The sequence below is a fragment of the Citrus clementina genome, unplaced genomic scaffold, assembly GCF_000493195.1.
Source record: "Citrus clementina cultivar Clemenules unplaced genomic scaffold, Citrus_clementina_v1.0 scaffold_6, whole genome shotgun sequence".
NCBI lineage: Eukaryota > Viridiplantae > Streptophyta > Magnoliopsida > Sapindales > Rutaceae > Citrus > Citrus x clementina.
This window is the reverse complement of record NW_006262139.1, coordinates 11,630,177-11,655,343: the sequence shown is the minus strand read 5'-3', so window position 1 is coordinate 11,655,343 and position 25,167 is coordinate 11,630,177. Positions and strand designations below refer to the sequence as shown.

General features: G+C 32.8%; 1 protein-coding gene across 2 annotated transcripts; it reads left to right on the top strand.

Annotated features, from left to right (window-relative positions):
- The first annotated feature begins 16,716 nt into the window (after nt 1-16,716).
- Nucleotides 16,717-24,901, top strand: LOC18038537 (probable LRR receptor-like serine/threonine-protein kinase At1g67720). Of its 2 annotated transcripts, none has more exons than XM_024181847.1 (15): nt 16,717-17,325; nt 18,648-19,179; nt 19,465-19,970; nt 20,302-20,395; nt 20,515-20,586; nt 20,685-20,753; nt 20,838-20,909; nt 21,141-21,209; nt 21,865-22,019; nt 22,109-22,350; nt 22,709-22,835; nt 22,903-22,971; nt 23,251-23,437; nt 23,853-23,988; nt 24,278-24,901. In XM_024181847.1, the coding sequence occupies exons 1-15, from the start codon at nt 17,235-17,237 to the stop codon at nt 24,605-24,607; spliced, it is 2,751 nt and encodes a 916-aa protein (XP_024037615.1). In that variant the 5' UTR covers nt 16,717-17,234; the 3' UTR covers nt 24,608-24,901. The 2 variants fall into 2 exon arrangements, with proteins under 2 accessions (XP_024037615.1, XP_006428885.1); XM_006428822.2 differs by having other exon boundaries at nt 20,263-20,395.
- The last annotated feature ends 266 nt before the right edge of the window (nt 24,902-25,167 follow it).

Genomic DNA, 25,167 nt, shown 5'->3' with positions numbered 1-25,167 from the left:
CTAAGGAAAAGTTTAACCCATGCTTCTCGCTCCTCATCACAAAAACTATAAAAAAACATTGAGTGTGGTATTATCACGAGTGATTAAAGTGGTGGCTCTAGGGCATTCTACCATTATAAGAATACCAATATTCTTCAACACATTAGTCAATCCTACTTGTTTCTCATTAATTTCTTGCCTAGAGCTCGACTCAAGCAACTAGAAGTTTACTGCCTCTTTATAACTCTACAATTATTTAAAATGATCAATCTTTATGAAAAAGTTTAACATCATGTCAAATATAAGTTCACACTTCAACAAACATTTACATATACTAGTTAAGATATTAATTACATTAAAGCAGGGCACATCATTTTGAACATTTAAATCTCAATCTACTGCCTTTGATGATTATAATATAAACTGGAATTGATCTACCATTCTACCTGTATTTTTCTCCAATGACTAAAACATTTCTCATATGACAATATCAAAATGATATTCTTAACCAATAGTATGATGCAACAACAGGTTAATGTTGAGTGTTATAAAATGTATATTTATAAAGGAGAAAATCGTCATTTTATACTTCAAGTCTTACTAACAGCCTTATTTTTATGTATTTAAGCTTCTTGTGATTTAATTACTTGTGTTTTATTTTAATTAAGTATTTTATATATTTTAGGGGTATTATGGTCATTTCACAATGAACGAGAGATCAGACGGCAAAACGGACATCACTTTTGAACTCAGGACGATCAAAAACCTTAGAATAAGCATAAAAGGAAAAATGGCACTGTTTACATGTGCGGTACTATTCACATATATGGTACTGTCTACGTTACTGTTCACGACACTATTTACATAGACGGATCGATGACGTAGCATTGACTGATGATGTGGTATTGATTGATGAGGTGTCACGATCCTGTTGAACTAAAATTCTTATGCATTGTTGATTGGTGACGTGGTAGCATGTTAGTGGATCAAAAATTGCGCGTACGGTACATGCATATACACAGGATTATTTTCAACCAAACTGCATTACTGTTCAACCCGGGTCAAACGGTGTCACTGTTCAAACCGCGTACTGTTGACTGATGACGTGGCGCAATCCTGAGCATCCAAACTATTTTTAATCCGATAGCCATAATTTACTCAATGTATCTATAAAAAAGGGGCCTCTCCCCTAATTTGATATCTCTGAATCTATTTTTGGACTTCATTTTCTGTAATTCCTTCTCCATCTTGTATTTTCTATGCATTTTAATAAATTTTCATTTTGCCCCTAGTTCAATTATGAGTAGCTAATTTTCTTTTAAGCTTAGGTTGAAAGTGAAGTCTCAACCTGTGTCATGGTCTTTAATTGGTAAATTTACTTTCTCTTCCCCTCTAATTTTTATGGATGTTTTGACTTCTCGTCGATAAATAATAATAATCTTGTCTAGATACCGCCCTGGCTTCACCGGCTCCCTAGTATAAGATTATTATTATTTGGCACGATAAGCCCTTAGCACCATATTGATTAGAATGTGGTTCGTGAGTTGTGGATTCCCCTCTCATGATTTAATTGACATTAATAAGGAATATTTAGCTCATAGTGCATGTTAATACGGATCTAGATACCCAAGCGCTACAATTATTATAGTTCCACTTTAATTTAATTCTGTCATTTCAATTCAAAATTAGGATATTCCAAATCATCTTTACCATAAATCCAACCACTCATTTAGAAAAATTAATTCTACACACAATTAAAATCCACCTTCTCGTGGGATCGACACTCATCACTATTGATCTATTCTACAATAGATTCATGCACTTGCGAGTTCAATAAAATTTGCACAATAAGTTTTTGGCGCCGTTGCCGGGGAGGTAAGTTATTTTAATTCGTAAAATTAATTTTTGTGAATAATTTCTTTTATTTGTTTTCTTGTATTTTTTATTTTTGTAATGTAATTTTCAAGTTATTTTTCTTTGTAATTTTTGTTTAGCTCATTAATTTATTTTTAGTTAATTTATTTCACGTATTTATTTTAGTGTGTTTTTATATAAAGGTTGTAACAGCGTGATAAAATTAGTATCGTAATTTCTCTTTCTTTTTTATTTTTATTTGTTTTGTTCACATTTATTTTGTGTTCTTTGCATGCATGGTCGAAGGTCATTATTACCTAATCTTGAGCCTATAGACCTTGAATTAGAAAAAACATTGCGCACACACAAACACATTAAAAATAAAATGGATTTGCAACAACAAGCACCACCACATGAGAGGCCATTTAAGGACTACTTTAGTCCCTTAGCTAATTTGAGCACATCATGCATAGGATACCAAAATGTAGCTGCTAGAAGTTTTGAACTAAAACCTAGTGTGCTGAATTGTCTCCCAACATCTATGACCTAGAAAATGAGGACCCATATAATCATTTGAATGATTTTCATGCTGTTTGTCAAACATTTATATATGAGAATTTTTCAGATGATGATATTAAACTTAAACTATTCTCAATTTCTTTAAAAGATAGAGCTCGTTCATGACTCAATACATTACCTGCCAATAGCATCATATCATGGGAACAAATGGTAACTAAATTTTTGAATAAATATTTTCCAGTGCATAAAACCAATGCTATTCGCAGGGAAATTTCAGAGTTTACCCAGAGAGAAGACGAGTAGTTTTTCAAAACATGGGAGCGATTCAATGGGCTACTATTGAAGTGTCCATATCATGGGTACGAGAAATGACACCAATGCCAATACTTTTTAGAGGGATTATTGCTGAATGTGCAAGAATGGCTAATGGCAACAAGTGGAGGAGAGCTAATGTCAAAAAGTGCATCAGAGATTTGGGAATACTTCCAGCGTCAAGCGGATAATTCTCAACAACAGAGTTGATCACTTATGAATACTAAAAGAATTAAGGGAGTAAATGAGATTCACATTGGCGAGTCAAGTTCAGAAATTAAAGAAGTCAAAGCGATAATTGAAGGTCTTTATCGACAAATAGCATCGTTATCGACTGCTAAATCAACAGAGCCACATGACCATGACTCATACTCAGATCAAGCCAATGCCATAGGTGTAATGAGAAAACTATCGAATCACAACCCATACTCCAACATATATAACCCTGGATGGAGAGACCACCCTAATTTTTTATGGTCTCAAGGATTCCAACAGAATGGACCAGCAGCTCCAGCTCCACCAATGCAACCAATTCCTCAAGCCTCTCAGCCACCACTTAGACCCTACAATCAGAACCATAACTACTATCAACCCAGGCCATGGGAGGATGCATTCCAGAATTTCAAGAATGTTTCTCACTATACGATTGAGCAACAGAACCGCATTATTGATGGACTACGAAATGAGATGAGAGCAGGCTTCAACTCACAAGCCCAATCAGTTTCAAGCCTCAAGAAGATGGTAGGACAACTTGCTTCTTCAGTTCAGACATTGGCAATGACTATTGAGAAAGGCAAGTTTCTAAGTCAACTAGTGCCTAATCCTAGTTGCTTCTTCAGTTTCAAGCCTCGAGAAGATGGTAGGACAACTTGCTTATTCAGTTCAGACCTTGGCAATGACTATTGAAAAAGGCAAGTTTCCAAGTCAACTAGTGCCTAATCAAGTTTCCAAGATGGTAGGACAACTTGCTTCTTCAGTTCAGACCTTGGCAATGACTGTTGAGAAAGGTAAATTTCTAAGTCAATTACTGCCTAATCCTAAAGGAGTACATGAAGCAAGTACCAGTTCACCACAGCAGTATGGAGAGGTCAAAGTAGTCATGACCTTGCGAAAAGGAAAAGAAGTCGACAACAAAGTGGAGATGCCGGTGACAAAAGAAAATTAAATTGTACCTGTAAATATTGAAGACTTACCATCAGAAGAGAAAGAAGAAACCAACCCACGAGAATATGTTCCTAAAGCTCCATTTCCTCATAGGTTAGTTAAAGGAAAGAAGGGAAAATCCACATGTGAGATTCTTGAAATCTTCAAACATGTAAGTGTTAACATCCATTTACTTGATGATATAAAACAAGTTCCATCTTATGCCAAGTTTCTTAAAGACCTTTGTACTAAAAAGAGAAATATTCATGTTCAAAAGAATGCATTTTTAATAGAAAATGTTTGTTTTATACTCCAACACAAAATTCCTCTGAAATGTAAAGACCCAGGCTCCCCCACTATCTCATGTAGTATAGGGAACCACACAATTGAGAATGCTTTGTTGGATTTAGGAGTTAGTGTAAATTTATTGCCTTATTGAGTATTTGTGAAACTTGGACTGAGAGAATTACACCCAACTCCAGTGGTGTTACAACTTACAGACCGGTCCACGAAAATACCTCGTGGTATTATAGAGGACATGCTTATCTAGGTAGACAAGTTTTATTTTCTGTTGAGTTCATTGTAATTGACACTCAACCAATACAATATTCAAGGAAGCACGTCCCCATTAATCTAGGCCGACATTTCTTGGCAACTGCGGATGCTCACATTCAATACAGGACTGGAAATATGCAGTTGTCCTTTGGCAACATGACTATGGAGCTAAACATTTTCAACATTGCCAAACAACCTCACAATGCAGATGATGGAATTGTTGATGTGGATTTAATAGAAATAATAACTGATAATACTTTTCTTTCAAACCTTAGTGATGATCCTTTACAAACATGTTTAACTCACTTTAGTTTGGATTTTGATATTGACAGATCAGTCGATGAGGTCAACGCTCTACTTGACTCAACATCATCCATGGACTCTAATGAATGGAAGTCAAGAGTTGAACAACTAGCACCATCAGAGAAGAAACTCATCTTATCATCAGAATCACCACCGAAACTTGAGCTAAAACCATTACCCAATACTTTGGAATATGCGTTTTTTGGAGAAGAAAGCACTCTACCAGTAATCATCTCATCATCTCTAAATGATGAACAAAAAGGTAAGTTGTTGGGTGTTTTAAAAGAGCACAAAGGAGCATTAGGATTGACCATAGCAGACATAAAAGGTATAAACCCAGTAGAGTGCATGCATTACATTCACCTCGATGAAAATGCTAAACCTACTGGGGAAATGCAATGCGGTTAAATCCTAACATGAAAGAAGTTGTTAAAACTGAAGTCCTTAAGCTATTAGATGCAAGTATCATTTACCCCATTTCTGATAGTTCATGGGTCAGTCCTGTACAAGTTGTCCCCAAAATGTCAGGAGTCACAGTAGTTACCAATGCCGATAATGAATTGATACCAACTAGAGTAACTAAAGGATGACGTGTATGCATTGATTATAGAAAGTTGAATTCTGTCACACGTAAAGACCATTTTCCTTTACCATTTATCGATCAAATGCTTGATAGATTAGCAGGCCATGAATTTTATTGCTTTCTAGATGGCTACTCAGGATACAATCAGATCCCCATAGCACCAAAAGATCAAGAGAAGATCATTTTCACTTGCCCTTTTGGCACTTTTGCATATATGAGGATGCCATTTGGATTATGTAATGCACTTGCTACATTTCAACAATGCATGTTGAGTATTTTTTTCTGATATAGTTGAACGATTCCTTAAAGTCTTTATGGATGACTTTTTTATCTTTGGTGATTCATTTGATCAATGTTTACATTATCTAACACTAGTTCTGCAGAGATGTATCGAGAAAAAACTTAGCCTTAAATTGGGAGAAGTGTCATTTTATAGTAAAACAAGGTATTGTTCTTGATGATATCATTTCGAGCAAAGGTATTGAGGTTGACAAAGTCAAGGTGGATCTCATTTCTAATCTTCCTCCACCCAAAACAATTAAAGAAGTAAGATCTTTCCTTGGGCATGCTGGTTTCTATGAACATTTCATTAAAGATTTTAGCAAAGTTTCTAGACCCTTATGCAATTTACTTGCTAAGGATGTACTTTTTATCTTTGATGATTTATATCTTGTGACATTTGAAAAACTAAAGCAATTGTTGACATCATCACCCATCATTCAGCCCCCAAACTGGAGCTTACCATTTGAACTCATGTGTGATGCATCTGATTATGCAGTAAGAGCAGTGTTAGGACGAAGAGTTGATCGAATTCCCCATGTTGTTTAAAAAAAAAAACCATTTTGGATTTGAAATTTGTTTTCGCTTTATTTACTAGGGACTAGTAATAAACTGGTTGGAGGGTGTGTTGAGTGTTAGAAAATGTATATTTATAAAGGAGAAATTTGTCATTTTACACTTCAAGTCTTACTAACACCCTTATTTTTATGTATTTAAAATTCTTATGATTTAATTACGTGTATTTTATTTTAATTAAGTATTTTATATATTTTAGGGACATTATGGTCATTTTACAATGAACGAGAGATCAGAAAGCAAAACAGACATCACTTTTGAACTCAGGACGGTCGAAAACCTTAGGAGGAGTATAAAAGAAAAAATGACATTGTTCACATGTACAGTACTGTCTACGTTACTATTCACGACACTGTTTACATAGACGAATTAATGACGTGGCATTGACTGATGATGTGGTATTGATTGATGAGGTGTCACGATTCTGTTGGACTAAAATTCTTATGCACTGTTAAACTAATATAATAGGTATGCAAGGTTAAAAAGGTGTAACAAGCCCTTTTGGATTTTCCAATCAATCGAATTTATAGTAGTTGCTTTAAGTTTAAGCAAATCTCATCTTTGTTTGGAGTAGGAACCAACAATTACCAGTTTTATATTGCTAATTTAGATATATAAAAATTTATATGAAACTAAAGCAAATCTAATTTTTTAGATGCACAGGTTGCAGATTTATTTGATAACAATAATAATACATTCTCCAATATTCATTAGAGTCAGCAAACTCAACCACAAGTTTTTTTTTTAACTTGAAGTAAATCCAATTTTTTAGGGGGAAATGCTACATATTTATTTGATAACAATAATAATAAATTCACCAATATTCGTTAGAGTCAGCAGACATAACTATAAAAAAACTTGAAACCAAAGCAAATCCAATGTTTTTAAATAGTCTCAAAAGTTACCCAAATAAAACAAAATCCTCAAATTAAAAAACATGAATAGTACATCTACAATCCATTGATTAAAACAATTTTTTTCAAGGAGTCTTCATGTGGTCTGCCTACTTGCACTCCATTGATTATACAATGTGTCCTCCATGTATTCCACTCTTCTGAGGTTTCTATATTAGTTATTGCGCTACCTCAAAGTGATTCCACATCATTTACAGCATCAAATGCTTCCTCAAAAGGATCACATGGCATCTCGCTCCTAATGAAATTATGTAGTAAGCAACAAGTCATGATAAACCTATTCTACGTCTTGATAAGATAGAATAAAGACTTCTTAAAATTGCCCACTGATTTTCAAGAACACCAAAACACCTCTCAATAACATTCCTAGCAGCTGAATGCTTCATGTCAAAAAAACTCTTGTAAATTAGTTGGTTGATAGTTTCCCTTCCAATCATTAAGTTGATACCATTGCCCATGATAAGGAGCAAAAAATCCCAGATAATTAGCATATCCAACATCTACTGAATAATAGTAACTATATCATAAATAAATATTCAGATTTCAATTAATAAAAGTTTATACTTTAGAATTTGTTTATTTCTTGTATACGACTTACCATTTGGGGCATCTAAACCATTTGTTTTACATATTGCGTCACGCAAAACCCTACCATTAGCTGCTGATCCTTCCACCCAGTTAAAACATAAATGAATTGCATGTCTTGGGAGCATACTCCCAAAACATTAGTGTCAATCTCTCCCTTTCGATTTCGATATCTAAGTTTATCAGTTGTAGGCACCCTCACCCCGACGTATGTACAATCTAGTGCTCTTAAATAGTTCTATCATCAATGCAAGAAAAAATAATAGTAATTAGTGACCACCAAATTTTTGATATAATAAAAACATATAATCATAATAAATATGGATAGGAGAAGTACCTTAAATCATTTCCATCTCTCATCAGTGGAGTTTTCAGGAGTTGGATTAAGTTGCTTCAATAACTCTCTATGAAGCCATAGAATCGAATACAAAACATCGTGAAAAGTACTTGCTAACGGATTGTCTCGAACTCATAAATTTAAATATAATCACTGTATTTTTTACATGATGTGCTGTTATGTGTAAAAACATACCTATTTTTTTATCTACTAAAAACTGTCTTGAAGGTTTTAACCCCTCAACTGTTTCAAGCCTTGTGCATAAATATGCTAAAGCACGCTTATCCACTCTAAGTTGGGCTATGCAAGTTGCATCACTCATAAACTAATTGATGAACAATTTTCTTATTTACTAAAAGGTCAAGCACATACATTTCACGTCTTAAGGATTTTTTCTCATTTTTTTCTTCATAAACTTCAAGAAATAAAAATATACTTGCATGGTATATAAACAATAGATAAAAAGCCCAATCAATTTCTTCTTTCTCATATTATCTGTTTCAGCTAAGCCTAAATCGTCCATGACTGCACAAAGAATTATCCATGTCTTCAGGGGCGGACGCTCTGTAAGACTAAAGGGTGCCATGGCCCCCCCTGGGTTTTAAAATATTTTGAAATTTTTGAATAAAATATGAATAATTTATACACTGATCCCTGTGCAATTAAATTTGGCCCCCCCTTAAATTTATAAGTTTAAATTTAGCCCCCCTTAAATTTCCTCTTGAGATCCGCCCCTGCATGTCTTAATTTAAAAAAAAGGTCATACATATGTACTCAATAAGATTAATAAGGTTAAAAGTTGCAGGATATGCATAATAATTGCAAAAGTTTACTTGAACAGGGGAAAAACAATTAAAAAAGCACAGGAACTAAGTAAAAAATTAATTTACTATTAAAGGTGCCACAAATGAAATGCCCACTAATTTCTAAAAGTAAATATGAGAAGTCACTAAATTTTTACAATATCTCCAAGTATTTGTGATCCCTTTCAATGATTGTATACTAACTTGAACTTTGTAAGGTACCTGAAAAGAAAAGAAGTTAAAGTAAGTTGATGTCAACCAAATCCCACTACCAGCTTACCAATTCAATGGCAATCCACAGCTTTCAATTCCATTGCACTATAATTCAATTATAATCATTTCCATTTTTAGTTACAAGCCACTTAATATCTAGAAACATAAAAAAGAGAAAACAACCAAAAACATACAGGAAAATAATTCTTAGAAAAACCAATTATGCAGAATTTGGCATTCATTTCTCTCATCATTTCTATGAACCATTCCAACAAAAACAATTGAACTGAGTTAAATATATATTCACTATGCAGGAAGAAAAAAATCGACTACGATGTAGACTTTATTTTGATTTTAAGAATGAAATAAGTAAACTGCTAAATGCAAGTAAAAAAAAAAAAAGTAGCAATTTAATAAACTCTCCTAGTCCTATTAGCTTCTTCATGCGAGTTTCTTCTTTCTGGCTCTGCCTGGTGCCATTTCTTAATAATCTCAGCTGTAATTAATTAATCAAAACTAGTTCAATAAACAAACGAAGCAAAAATAACCAAGCCATAATTTTCTCAGCAACCAAACATAATCATAAAACCCACCAAACAAACGAATCAAGGCTAGTTCAATAAACTCGGCCATAATTAATTAATCAAGGAAAATAATCAAGTCTAGTTCAATAAATAAACAAAACAAAAATAAATTAGCCATAATTTTCTCAGCAACCAAACAGAATCATAAACTCAACAGATAAAAAAATTAACATATCAACAACTAAATAAATCTATAAAATCATAAAAATTTATCTTTGTTTTTATCTTGTTCTTTTTATTTTAAGATGAATCTGATAGGCCACTTGTCCATATCACATACCAGAGAAGGAAAACGGTTTCCAGGAGCAGTTAATAGGAGTTTGGGTTGTGTTTGTGGTTTGTAATAAACTGTTAAGCAGTTGTATTAGTACTTTAGGCAGTCCATTATTTGTCAGTTATGGGAGTGTAGGGTTGGTTTATATTTAAGAACAATGGGTTTTAATGGGGGTGAGATTTTGTGAAAATAATTCTGTGAATGTAGGAGTCTCTCGAATATCCTGGTTGTGTAGAAGTTTGGTTGTGTGTGAAAGAGTTTTTGTGTAGTGAAATCTGTGTAATTATTCTACACAGAAAAAAGTAGAGCAATTTGAGTCTATCAGAATCCATGGCAACAACTGATTTGAATCAATGGCAACGGCTGTGAAAATGGATGAAAATCGAAGAGGGGGTTGCTCGTTAGAAAGAAATTGCGAGATTAAGTAATTTTAGGTTTCATTTTTAAAATTTTAACAAATGGCAAAATTGAAAATTTTGAAATGTTATAGGGTTACAAATGACTATTTGGTTATTTTTAAGTTAGGGAATTAGAATTCCTACCTTTTAAAGAAGAATCTGAATTCCTTATTACAGCATATATTAAATTTATGTAGAAATTAATTTCTTATTAGTTTATTCCAACCAAACAAAAGAAATTATTAAAAATTTTAAATTCACCTCCTTTTCCCTCCTCCTCTCCAGTCAACCAAACATTGCCTTAATATTATGAATTCTATGTGTAAGTCTATGTAACTTGCTTTGTACAGTCACTTGAAAGTCAAAAGGAGTTGAAGGAATTCTATATTGAAAATTGATTTCATGACCGAACAAGAGCTTGAGATTAAATTGGTGAAAAAGTTTTATAATAAAATAATTTTGTTTATATATGGTTTATTGGGGAAAAAATAATACATAGGGTTACTTATGGAATTAAAGTAGGCGGTGTTAGAAGTAGAGTGATTTATACATACTTTTACTGGGGTTCTTTTAGAAGAGGGGTGTTATGGAGGAGTTTGGACGGGTGCTAATAGTTTCACTACTTCCAATATTTGTTAGAAGGGATCTGGAGAAGGCCTAAATCTGCATGCAGCTAGCTGTAAAAAGCACCATCCTTTTCTTGCATCTCAAATTTCTTTATAGAAAAAAAAAAAAAAAACAAACAAAGTTTAGTGCCCTCCTAAACTTACACATTAAGAAAAGCCCATTTATATAAATAATTAATTATAGACTTATCAAGGACGGTAGAGAAACCTATCCGTAGCGTTGGATTCGACTGTGCAAATTCAATCAAAAAAAAAAAAAGAAAGAAAGAGAAAACAAGTGTCCTTTTTGAAAAGTCAAGACAAAGCTACCACTTTTGATAAAAATAAAATAAAGGTTAGGCCTTAAACACAATCCCATAAAGAATGAAAGATGTTGCTGCAAAGTTTGAAAAAGTGATCAAAACACTAAGAGCTGCGTGGGTTCTTCTTCTATGTGCCAACCGTGACACTAATTTCTTTACAAGGACAATATTGAATCACATAGTTCTTCCAACTTGTATTAGATCTATAAAGTTGAGAATCTTGAGATGGCATTATTAGTCAAAGTGAATTTTTCAGTGCCCACTTATGACTTACTATTGAGCCAAAGTTTGGTCAATTTAGGGAATTGAGTTGTGCGAGTTTATAACACTTTTTTTTTTCTTCTTACTTTTAGCATCGTTATTTTTGGACTAAAAACCACTTGAAATGGCCTTTTCATAAACCTAACTCCACCATTTTTGGTCTTTCCCGAAGCAAGTGTGTGAACTAAAATGACAAACCACGACATTTTAAAAACAAAAACAGACAAAAAAAGATTTTATGTTTGAAGCTTTTAAGAGTTTTTAAATAATTGACTACATACGATTGTTAATAATAATGAATAGATTATTTATTTTTTAATCAATACTTCAAGTTTGTTCACATTTAATCCGAGGTACATAAAAATTAAAGTTGAAAAATTAAATCCTAATAATAGTATAAAATAATCTCTTCAACCTGTGTTTATATATAATGGAAATTGACATAATTTGTAAAAAATTAATTTTTTTTTTCTGATTATTTGATTGACAACTTTTAGGTAGTTTTCCTTTGGCATATTACTTTTCGATATGAGTCAAAGTGTTACACGACAAAAATCAAAACCAAAATATTTTTTTTAACAAAAATTCGTAAATCGAATTCTCCACTAATTTTCATTACTAATTCCATAATGTTATACAATATATGATATTGCATATATAATTATTATAAAAATAATATAGTTTAGACTTATTAGTATTTAAAATTTTATATTATTAATTATATAAAAATAAAATAATTCAAATGCATTAATTCAATAAATAATTATAAATAAATTAAATAACTTTAGTTAACAAAAAAATGGTTTTAAAAAGAATTGAATGCATGTTCCTGCGTAAGTTCGCGGGGTGTGGTGTGGACTGTGGAGGGTGTCATTTATTTTGCTAAATACAAGTCACAAGTTCTCTTTAACCAATGTGGGGCCCACTAATAATGCTGTTTAATGCGTCATGCCAAACACGGTCTTAATACATTCCGCTGATAAGAAAGCTTCAAAGCCTCGTTGAGGCTTGAAAAGTGGGCCCACAATTGGGCAGAATTGACGGGTTTTCAATGCTCAACAGCTTTTGATCTCCAACAGCTCGGTCAATGCAACGCACGTGCGCGCCTTTTATAAAATATATATTTTTTAAATATTTTTTTTCTACAATTTTTTTTTTCTTTTAAATTCTAGTTTGTAATTCCAAACACCGCAGGGATTGTATCATATGAATTATGATGACTAAATTTTAAATTCGTTGGTAACTCCTTTTTAGAGGGAATTTTATGTCAATTTTTTATGAAATCTAAAAACAGTTGGATAATTTAAAGATATTTGAAATTTTGATAAAGGATCCAGAATCCTTAGCATACTATAACCCACAGCTTGACACTATTAGTTGGTTAAAAATTAGAGTAATGATAAACATTTTAATTTTTTTATTCTAAATAACTATCCTAAATAATGTGGTATTCATTAATTGGTTAATAATTTTTTATAAAATTTAAGTGAAGTAATTATATTATCTTATCAACTAATTGATGAATATTGTATTATTTGGGATAATTACTTGGGATAAAAAATTTGGGATGTATAGCGGTACTCTAAAAAATAATTAAAAAATTGATATATAATATGTGAGAAATAATACCTTTAATGTACCATAATCACAATTGTTGATAAAACCAGCTAATATATTTTTCTACATCAATATAACATTATGGGAAAGTGGAAATTATTTCAAAGAACTTCATGGGAAAATTATGAAGATTTTATTTCAATTTCAAAGTGCGTGACAGTCTAAAATGAATGGTTCCTAATAATTAAGTGGAGAAGTAGACAACTCAATTTTGCATGTACTATAACAAAATCTCTTTATAGTAATAATATTGGGACTAAAACTAATTTTAATACTATAAAGAGGTTATTATTTAATAGAGGTGTAACTATAAAGTTATTATTTTAACTTAATTATTCTTAGTGCAAGTGATATAGAGGTATATGCATTACATTAATAATTAATTAATGGAGCATGTTAAATCCAACACATAGATATTGATAAAAGAGACAGACATAGTTTTAAAAAAAAATTAATATATGTGTTTATGCAATGTTAGAAGTATTTCTTAATAATTTTTCTCTTAACATAAGTTCTATAAATACTGTAGATTGTATAGCACAAGCCATGTAATCATCAGCCAATGCAAGTGATACATTTTGATCTTCCTCTAGGAAATAAACGATGCCACCCAAAGTTAATAAACAACTCAATGACCAAAATATTTGAGTCTGAGTTGTGCAAAATGAAAAAAAAAAAATCAAGTATTATTTTGTAAAATAATAAAAATTATACTATATAGAAAACAGTGATAAATAAGATTTAAAAAATATAATTTATTACAAAATAGTTTTATTGTTATTCATAACTCACCTAAACTATGATAAAAATGTATTATAATTATATGAAAATTATTCCCATTCGGAGAGATTTTACTCTGTATACATGCCACATGAGATTCTCTCCTCATTACATTGAATTCTCATTTCGTCAGTCTATGTCAGATTCTGATTACGTTTGTTTGTTTGTTTGTTTTTTTTTTTTCCAATGAGAGATTCTATTTACTTAACCTGCCCTTAACGATAGAGAACTTTTGTCCTGCAACCCCTTCAATTTTGAAATATTGTACTAGTCATCATTATATTGTAATTTTTTTATTTTTAGTCAGGACATTAGAAGTGTACCATAATTTAAAATTCATGGATTTTTTTGGTCCGCTGGGTAGCTGTGCTCTCCATCCCCTATATTTGAAGAGAATAAGCATGCTTAGGATTATGATATTATAGCTTCTAAACTACAACTATCAATAGAATTAAATTACTAACAATCAATTATAAGTAGGTTGGTTATTAGTAAAAATTATTAGGGGCTAAACCAAGAAAAATAAGAAAGATATTTACCAAAAATTTTACTTGTTGTGCCATTAAAATTACGTAAAATTATAGACATATTAATCTAGTTTAGCCGCTTTGAATTAGTAGACTAAAAGATTATATTATTGAAATGAGTTAAATAAGTTGTTGGTTTTGTTATGAAATGAAATAGTTGTCTAATTTGGTTAACCAAAATAATTGAAAATATTATATTTCTATAAACAAAATTATCAACATCCAAGTACTATAGATTGGATTTTATTAAGTTTCTGACCATCAGATGGTGTCTAAGTTGTGAGGTACAGTACTCTAAGGGTATCACAATTGGATCGTAAAGTCAATATATGTTTCAAATTGAATATTGTGCGTTATCAATTAAAAAGATGAATACACAATAAAAATTTATTCATAATTATAATACTAAAAATAGCTTGTGAAAATCTGTAGATGAAACAATTTCAAACTTTTCTAGTAATATTATATTTAATGTTCCTTAAAAACCATTTAATCTTTGCTTAATTAAAAAAAATTATAGCATACAACAAAATTATTCCAAATTAAAACATGACTACAGACTTTTACCTAATACAAACAAAAAGAATAAAGGTTTCTCAAGTTTTAATCTTTCATCTTTTTGAGCAGTAAAAAGTAAAGTAATGATGAATTTTCAAATTTCTTATCACAAATTTTATCTTAAATGATGTGTTATTTATTGAGTTATTGATAATTCTTTATAAATTTAAGTGAATCAATTTGATTATCACATCTATTAATTGATGAGTTTTACATTATTTAGTATAATTTTTAAAATAAAAAATTTGATATGTATAAAAAAATTTCATTTCGTCAATTATTCAACAAAACAATAACAGAAATGCTTCTACTTTTATCTTCTCTTTTTTGCTTTTTGTCGGGTTTTGCTTTTATATTCGAGTGGCTGATAAGATATTCCATAGCAGATAATTTGGGATGCTACAATCATTTGAATTGTATCATTCAAGTTCAACAACAAAATAATATGTCAACAAATTGGAGTCTACGTGTAAAAGTGGGCAAATATTTACGACAGGGAGAATATCAGGTCTATAACAGTAAATATGAGAAAATACAAGGGCTTAATAGGGAAAATAATACTGACAACAGTAGAAAGAAGTGCTTCCACCACCTATACAAGCGCGTGTAACAACTTGAAAATGACAAGCTTCGTCTCCGTTTGAAAAGTAACTAATACAAGCATGTCCTTGAGGTTCGTTAAAGAAGACTCGATCAAATACCGAGATAATCGATATTTTACTTTTTTTTTCAATTTTATTTAAATATTACCCTTTGATTTTAATAACAAATTATTAATAAGGATGTTTCTGTCCTTTTAGTATAAATATGTCAATTTACCAATTAAATGTGGTCAATTATATAAATTAATAAAATGGAGGGTTTGTAATGATTTTTTAATAAATGAAAATATATATAAATTTCGTGTCTTTGTTATCTGATTTTGATATGACTTTGTTCATATTCTTGACTGCGTTATTGGAATTAATATTAAGATCTTGAGGTGTTTGATTCTCAAGAAAATAAGGATTTAAGCTCAATAACTATGATAAAAAGGAGATTAATCTTGATTAAAAAAATAACAATTTAAAATTTAATGTAAATAATTCACCCCTAAATACAAAAAATAGATTTAGCGAGTAATTTAATAGGATTAAATAGTTTCGGAAAGATATTTTCGTTTATTTAGAGACTTATGCAGCTCCTTTTAAGTACAGATATTCAAACTACATCATAATAAAACTATCTAAAGAAGTTTTAATAAATTTATGATTATAAATATTTAGTAAATATATAAAAGAAAAACCTCAATAACTTATCTCAAATACATCGTTACCATCCAAATTCTGTTAATACAAGAAAAAAAGGTCTATAAATATTAAAATAATATCATCAATTTTATTCAACATTTTATCATCTTTAAGATTTTCTTTCCTAATAAGACAAAGAGCTTACATAAAAAAAAAAAAGACCCGTTTTCGTTGAAGTACAATTTAATTTTTAGGACGAATTATAATGTAATCGATATACTGAAAAATTATGTACTAAAAAAATTATAAATCATACAAGTCACACAATACACAGTTTTTTTTAACACTACTTCAGTGAGCGTGTGGCGTACTCGCTCCTCGTCGCGCGTGAACAACAACAGTATTCAGGTGAGAACATGAAGGTAATAATCAATGGGGAATGTGATGTATGTGTGTTATGGTCTGAGATTAATTAAAGATAGAAAGAATCGTCTCAAAAACGACAAACAAACAGCGCACAACGCAACAAAAGCGAATGAGAGAGAGAGAGAGAGAGAGAGATCAGATCAGGGCGTGATGTGAAATCGCAGCAGCTCAAACGCTCAAAAAGCTAAAGTGGTGGGATCCATTCCACACTTCCCACTACCAAAACTTATCCTCTGATTCATCATGGAGCCCCGAATTTCTGACTCCTCTCTGCCCTCTGATCAACTTTTGATCAACTCCGAGGTCCCAGCTTCGCCATCACAACTTTTTGTGGGCCCTCCTCTCCAGTAGTCACAGTCTCACTCCCCAACAAAAAAGTTGGTTTTAATACATAACACACACTCTATTAACTCTTTACTTAACGAAAACTCCATTAATTTATATGAAATGTACTCACTTTCATCTCTGCAAATCATCGACGTTGTAAAAGAATATTACGTATTATTATTAATAACATAGTTTGATCAGTGGCCAGTGGCTGGCTGGCTGGCTGGGTAGCGGCTACTTTATCTCTGTACAAAGAGTTGCTCCGTTTCTTTTTGCTTCTTTTTTTTTGGGGGAGGGGAGGGGGTGGTTTGGTTCTTTTTTTCAGTTTCAATTTTCTTTTTGGTTTCAATATTATCACTTCACAGAAGAAATGGAGAGAAGAAGAAGGCTTCTTCTGCCGTTTTCAGTAGCATCTGTTCTTATTCTTCTTCTCTTGGACTCCTCCTCTGCTCAGATGCCAGGTGGGTGTCTCCATATCTCTCTCTGTATTAAATGCTTACTTGTTCATATTCATGTTCGTGTTCAGTGTTCTCAAGTTTTTCAGTTGCTTTAAAAAAAAAAAAAATTCTTTTATGCTGTTATCATAAAGTCCTTTCCTTTTTTTCTTATTATGTGGGAAATTTGCCTCCTTTTGTTTTGGAAGGGATGACTGATTTTGTTTGTGTTTAATGATGCTGGCACCATGACCAGGACTAATCTTGTTGGTCCATTTTGTTTAATCTTTTTTTGACAAGAAACATGGAGGGTTTTTATAAGTTTTATTTGGTTTTGACTTTATCTTGCTCCAGCCATTCACTGCTATGTGCAATTAACATTGGAAAACGAATGAAAGAAGCCAAAACAAACCCAGAAGTATGATCCTCTTAAATTATTAAAGTTTGCTGCCGCTGCATGACTTGATTTAACCTTCTCTTAGACAAAGCTTATTTAAATTTTATCAGAAGCACGACCCTTTAAATTTTTGCTTAATCGTATTGTTACTCACATATGTTATTTTAGTTCATAATTACATGGTTTTAGGCTTTTTAATGATTCAGTAGAATGGCAAGCATTGCTGATGGAATTTTAATTCCAATCCCATTCCTTTCCAATTGTCTCTTGCTCGTGAAGATGTGATTTCATTAGGCTTAAGATGAAGGCAGGGCAAAATCTTGCAGCCACAAAATGCGTTTTGGAATTCGTATTTTCCTTCAAATTTAACTGATGTTAGGTGATCCTTATGACCCATCTAAGTTCTTTCCATGGAGCTTGATTGATGTTTCTTGGAGAGGCATTAAAACATGAAAGGTCAAGAAAATAATTCATATTTTCGAAAGTGGCTGAAATCTTTTAACTAATTTGTTTCAATCATTGACTAATAATTGAAGATGATCCCTTTCATATATTTACCAGGGTTAATGTATTTTAACTATTATATCCTTTTTTTTTTTGCCTACATTGATCATGGAGATGTAATCCGCTCTTTCTAACGTCAAATTAATAATAAGGAAGGTGTTCCGTAGGTTGTGTTGTTGTAGGAACGAGGTTTCTAAGGATGTAAATGGTCTCATTTGATTCTCACTTCTCGTAAACCATGATTCAATATTACACTGGTGTGGTCTCTTTTAGTTCTCACTTCTCGTAAAGTATTATTCAATTTTACACTGGTGGTGTGTGTAATTCAGGAATGTGGTTGGCAAAGTCTGCTTTTTTAATAGAATTTCATTGTGTTTAAAACTTAAAATTTGAAATGTATCCAGTTATTCTATACTAGTAGTGCTAACACATTGCATATGTGATGCAGGTTTTGTGAGTTTGAACTGTGGGGCTAACGAAAATTTCACTGATGAAATTGGACTTCAGTGGATTGCTGATGATCATCTTATTTATGGAGAAATAAGTAATATATCTGTTGCAAATGAGACTAGGAAGCAATATATGACACTCAGACATTTTCCTGCTGATTCTAGGAAGTACTGTTACAAGCTGGATGTCATAACAAGGACAAGGTATCTCATACGAGCAACATTCTTGTACGGTAATTTTGACAACAATAATGTTTATCCTAAATTTGACATTTCCCTTGGACCTACTCATTGGTCTACTATTGTCATTTCGGATGCTGCTACTATAGAGGTGCGAGAACTAATATTTTTGGCTTCAAGTCCTAAAATTGACGTGTGTTTATCAAATGCTACAACTGGGCAGCCATTCATTTCTACCCTTGAGCTCCGGCAATTCAATGGTTCAGTTTACCTCACACCATTTGAAGATCGCTATTACCTCAGTGTATCTGCAAGAATTAATTTTGGTGCAGATAGTGAAGCTCCAGTTAGGTATGCTAATTGGATCTGGTTAAGAATAATACACTGTCTGAATTCTGATCCTTTGAGCGTGCTTTTATCTGAATGCTTGATTAAATTATGGGCCATTAGATGTAGAAATCAACTAATAGAAAGAAAAAATAATGTTATTTAAGCTGCCCTTTATCCAACAACAACTTTCATGATTTAAAAAGTTTAACTAAGAAGGCTGTCATATTTTGTAAACTCCTGTCATAGCAAGCAAATTTTGTCCATGAAAAGGGAGAACATACAAAGTTATGTTTTGTGTAATTGCAGGTATCCTGATGACCCATTTGATAGAATATGGGAATCTGACTCTTTGAAGAAAGCAAATTATCTTGTTGATGTTGCTGCTGGCACAGAGAAAGTGTCAACCAAATTGCCAATTGACCTTAGAAGTGACGAATTGCCACCTCAAAAGGTGATGCAGACTGCTGTAGTTGGTACAAATGGATCATTAACTTACAGGTTAAATTTGGATGGTTTTCCCGGTTTTGGTTGGGCTGTCACCTATTTTGCAGAAATTGAAGATCTGGATCCAGATGAGTCGAGAAAATTTAGGCTAGTGCTCCCTGGTCAGCCTGATGTAAGCAAAGCTATTGTGAATATCCAAGAAAATGCTCAAGGAAAATATCGAGTCTATGAGCCGGGATATACAAACCTATCCCTACCCTTTGTATTATCGTTTAAATTTGGGAAAACTTATGATTCTTCCAGGGGTCCACTCTTGAATGCTATGGAGATAAACAAGTATCTGGAGCGTAATGATGGCTCCATAGATGGTAAGTGTAGTTTGTCTCCTTCGAGTGACAGTAGGTTGTTGGAATGTTCGCCTTATTCTGAAGTCGCGGTGTTTATAATTGTGTTTTTAGCTACAAGTGTTACTATTTTTTAATTAAAAAAAAAAAAAGAAAAGAAGAAGAAGAAGAAAATGCTATTGGAAGGCAAACACTTTCCCATGAATACTTTTCTTTTCCCCACATTCTTTTAATCTTGCCGTGAACTGTAATTTAATGGCGAACCTTAGAAGCTCCAATCACACTACCTCTCACCATAGGTTTGTTTGAGTTGTAGGAGTAGCTATTGTGAGTGTAATTTCACTTTACTCATCAGCTGATTGGGCTCAAGAAGGTGGCGACCCATGCCTGCCAGTTCCATGGTCGTGGTTGCAGTGTAACTCAGATCCACAACCAAGTATAACTGTGATGTAAATATTTCTTCCTTCTGATGTTTCATGTTATGCGTTTAACAGGCTTATGGTGTTATACTCTACTACCATATCTGAAAGAAATATTAAAATGTCACAATTTCTTTTGCGTTGCTCAGCCACTTATCTAGCAAGAATTTGACTGGGAATATCCCTTCAGACTTGACAAAATTGAGCAGCTTAGTTGAATTGTAAGTTTCAAAATTCAGATAAATTACATATTTGAATATTGTTTTATAAAAATTGGAGCCCCTTATGTTATCATAATTCATTGTCTAATGGTTCACAGGTGGTTTGATGGGAATTCACTGACTGGTCCGATACCTGATTTTAGTGGTTGCCCAGATTTGAGGATAATGTACAATCCTGATGACTTATTCTCTTAATAATGAAACTTATCAAATTATTAGCTAATTATTAACTAAGATCTTCCCTGATACAGTCATCTCGAAGACAATCAGTTGACGGGTCCGCTGCCTTCCTCTTTGATGAACCTACCAAATTTGAGGGAATTGTAAGTTATCAGAACTTGGATATTAGCCATTTACTATTTTAAGGACATTCTGCTGGAAGTTTTAATATCTTTTATTTTTTTATTAGAAGGTGATGGCACAATAATTTTCTTAAAATGATTTTTACCATTTGATCTTTTTCATTCCTTGCTTTTATTTATAAATAAAAGGATGTTTTCCATGTTGCATCCAAGGAAACAATTGCATGTACTTGATGCATTTGCTGGTTGCAGGTATGTGCAAAATAATATGTTATCGGGAACAGTCCCATCCAGTCTTCTCAGCAAAAACGTGGTTTTGAAGTGAGTATGGGTTTCAAATTGAGAAGCTAAAATTGATAAGATGATTGTTAAAATTTAGTATGAAATTGTTGGCATGCTTATTTTCCGCTTGGCAAACAATTATGAACACACCCAAGACGGATTGAACGCCAGTCCATCGTCAGCAACTCAGCATATCTGTAAACCTTAATCAAGGGAAACTACTAAATTGTTTTACTTTAGTTTTACTTTTATGCCTTTCGGTTTTTATGAATACTGTCTCAGCTCCTGTTGGAAACGCAATCGGAAGTTTTTGAATCGTTTAAAAAAGGTTATACATTCATTATCGATATTGCTAATGTTACGTGGTTTCAGCTACTGAAATATATGGATGGCGACAAGCCAACAAAAATAATTATGGAGGCTGTGATGAACTCACTGTTATCTTGAAATAGCTCAGTTTAATAGATATACTTTATTTTTCACATTTCGGCACATTTCAATAATTGGTTGCCATCTGTTTAAGTGCTTAACACCTACTGCGCTTTAGATTTGGTGTGATCCATCGTATTTACAATTATTCACCTTTTGGCCTGTCCAATACTGTCTTTTTTGAACTCTCTCATCATCCCTCAGTTTTTACAATGAAAATTCAGTGCTTCTAAGTCTGTTGCTTTTGCTTTTTGTTCCTCAACAGCTACGCTGGAAACATTAATCTTCATGAAGGGGGAAGAGGAGCTAAGCACCTTAATATTATTATTGGTTCATCAGTTGGAGCTGCTGTTCTGCTATTGGCTACTGTTGTATCTTGCCTATTCATGCACAAAGGGAAGAAAAACAATTATGATAAAGGTATCATTTGGATCAAGTTGGAAGTTCATGTCTGATCCATTGGATATCTCAGCTGGCTTAACATGTTTAATATTTTCTAATTTTCTTAGAACAACATCGGCATTCTCTGCCAGTACAAAGGCCAGTTTCTTCCTTGAATGATGCTCCAGCAGAGGCTGCACATTGCTTCACATTATCTGATATTGAAGATGCTACAAAAATGCTTGAGAAGAAAATTGGCTCTGGGGGATTTGGAGTCGTTTATTATGGGAAACTCAAAGATGGAAAGGAAATTGCAGTCAAAGTTCTGACCAGCAATTCCTATCAGGGAAAGCGAGAATTTACTAATGAGGTAACTTTTCACATTATTAACCCATCCTTTAGTCTGAATTTTGCTATTCATATTGATGCTCAGCTTTTTCTTTCTAATTAACGGCAATGATTATTGTAGTTGATTACCTGCATTTTTCTAATAAACTAAGACTAGAAGTTTGTCATGTTGTTAAAACATGACAAATTTAAATATGCTGCAAATTAATTGAAGGAAATAAATTGCCCTGATATAATTGCTACTGGTGGAAATATTTTTAACAAATTAGAAACATGACAAATTTGAAACTGAAAGAATAGTTGTATTAGATGATTTAATACCAAGCTAGTGATTAGAATCTGAAATCTTGTGAATTGACCAATCGTTCTATTGGATGTAGGTGACTCTTCTTTCAAGGATACATCACAGGAACTTAGTGCAGTTTCTTGGATATTGTCAAGAAGAAGGGAGAAGCGTGCTTGTTTATGAGTTCATGCATAACGGAACACTGAAGGAACATCTCTATGGTGAGTTCATGTATTTGCATTAAGATGATACAAGTTTTAAGAATTAACCGTGAATTAATTTTGGTAGGCACATTGACACATGAGCAAAGAATTAACTGGATCAAACGCCTTGAAATTGCTGAAGATGCTGCGAAAGGTTTGTGAAGGAAAAAAAAAAAGCTTTTATTTCTTTCTTATTTTTTACCCTGTTTAAACGTATGTATATACATCATTCTAACTACTAACAGTCAACTATTAATCACTCTAACCATTATCTACTGATACTCAAACTACTAATTACATCTATTTAACGGTTGTTTTTCTACAATTTCCAACAATTTGTTGTGGGCCAAGCAATGAAATTCTTCTCTACTGAGAAATCTCTCACTTGTTACAGAATAATTGTATTGAATATTGTCTTTTTGTGCCGATTCAGGAATTGAGTACCTTCACATGGGCTGTGTTCCAGCCATTATCCATAGAGATTTAAAAAGCAGCAATATTCTTCTTGACAAACACATGAGAGCAAAGGTTTCGGATTTTGGTCTATCAAAATTTGCAGTGGATGGAGCCTCTCATGTGTCAAGCATAGTACGGGGCACTGTAGGATATCTAGATCCTGAGTAAGGCCCTTTTCCACTTACACTCTGCTTGAGATCCTGTTAAATGTCAATAATTATTGAGATTTCCACATATCTACTACTTGTGCTTTGTTATATAGTTAATGTAAGTACATTTCGTTTGGGGGTTATTAGCATTTTGACAAGATTCATACGTATGACCAGAGAAACAAACAAGTATTTGTGGATTGCTAGTGAATGTTTGGTTGGTTCTGAGGCCTCTGATTAAATGGAAACTTAAAAACATTTTAGCCCCAGCAATTTCTGTTTGTGGCCATTATCACACCCTGTCTGATTGATAATGATTCTTGAAAAACAAGGAGAGCCTTGGGTTCTGAATTGGTTGACGGTCATATACTGTACATATAACATGATTGGTCCCTTTATATTAATAATGTTTTCTTCTCATGATATGCAGGTACTACATCTCCCAGCAGTTAACGGACAAGAGTGACGTTTATAGTTTTGGTGTCATTCTTCTTGAGTTGATATCTGGTCAGGAAGCTATATCCAACGAAAAGTTTGGTGCCAATTGCCGTAACATAGTCCAATGGGTAAAGTCTAGTTAGTTGATTTTGAGAAGCCTTATTATAGAAATTTCATGACTACAAAGTTTTATCTCCTTGAAGTTTGAAGCTGAATAATTAGCTCTGGAAAAGCATATGAATGTTATTTTTGCTGATAGTCGTGTGGAAAGAGTATTGGGAAAAAGACCTTTTTGCTAGTCCTCTGATGTTGCTGTTGATAGTTCTCAACTCTTTTGCCTTTTGCTAAAAACTTTGTTGTTTTTCTTGTACAAGCTTTGCTATCGCACGTTAATTGTCTTCAATCATTGTATCGCAGGCAAAGCTACACATCGAGACTGGTGACATTCAAGGAATCATTGATCCATCTCTACTAGATGAATACGACATCCAGTCAATGTGGAAGATAGCGGAAAAAGCTTTGATGTGTGTTCTGCCTCACGGACATATGAGACCATCAATATCAGAAGTTCTCAAGGACATCCAAGATGCTATCGTGATTGAAAGGGAAGCTGCAGCAGCCAGAGATGGTAACTCAGATGATATGTCTAGGAATTCCCTTCATTCTTCTCTCAACATGGGTTCCTTTGGTGGTACTGAGAACTTCCTGTCATTAGACGAGTCCATTGTTCGACCAAGTGCTCGATAGTTCTAGTTCTTGTACAAGCAAAAAATTCCCTTTTCTTTTCCCATTCTCTGGTCTTATTCTTTGTTGTAGCTAGAATTACATAGCTAAAATCTATCTAAGTTGCCTCATGTAAGTTTAGATCCACCATGTCTGCATGTCATGAACTTGTAAATTTATTGGGCTTGCTAATTATTTGGTCATTTTTCGGTATCAATCCTTTGTATGTGTTAGCTTAGGTAGAACTTAATTCTAAAAGCGCGTTAAAATAGTTTGTAGAAAACTGCTTTTGTTCATAAGTGAACTTGCTTCACTGAAGTACTCAATTTCCTGTTATTCGTAACAATTTTTTCATTGTAATTTTTTATCACACGTTGAAAATATATCATCAACAATGAAAATTTTGTGGCGGCTGCACCACCGTATGACTGATGCACGCTAGCAAGATCCCAAAGAACACACCCAAAAACACTTGTTACGTGACCATTAACAACAGCTCTCAAAGCTCATTCGTTCCTGTAGTTTTAGCAAGAGGTTGACGGTGCATTTAGGGGTGACAAAACGAATAAATGAATCGAATTTGA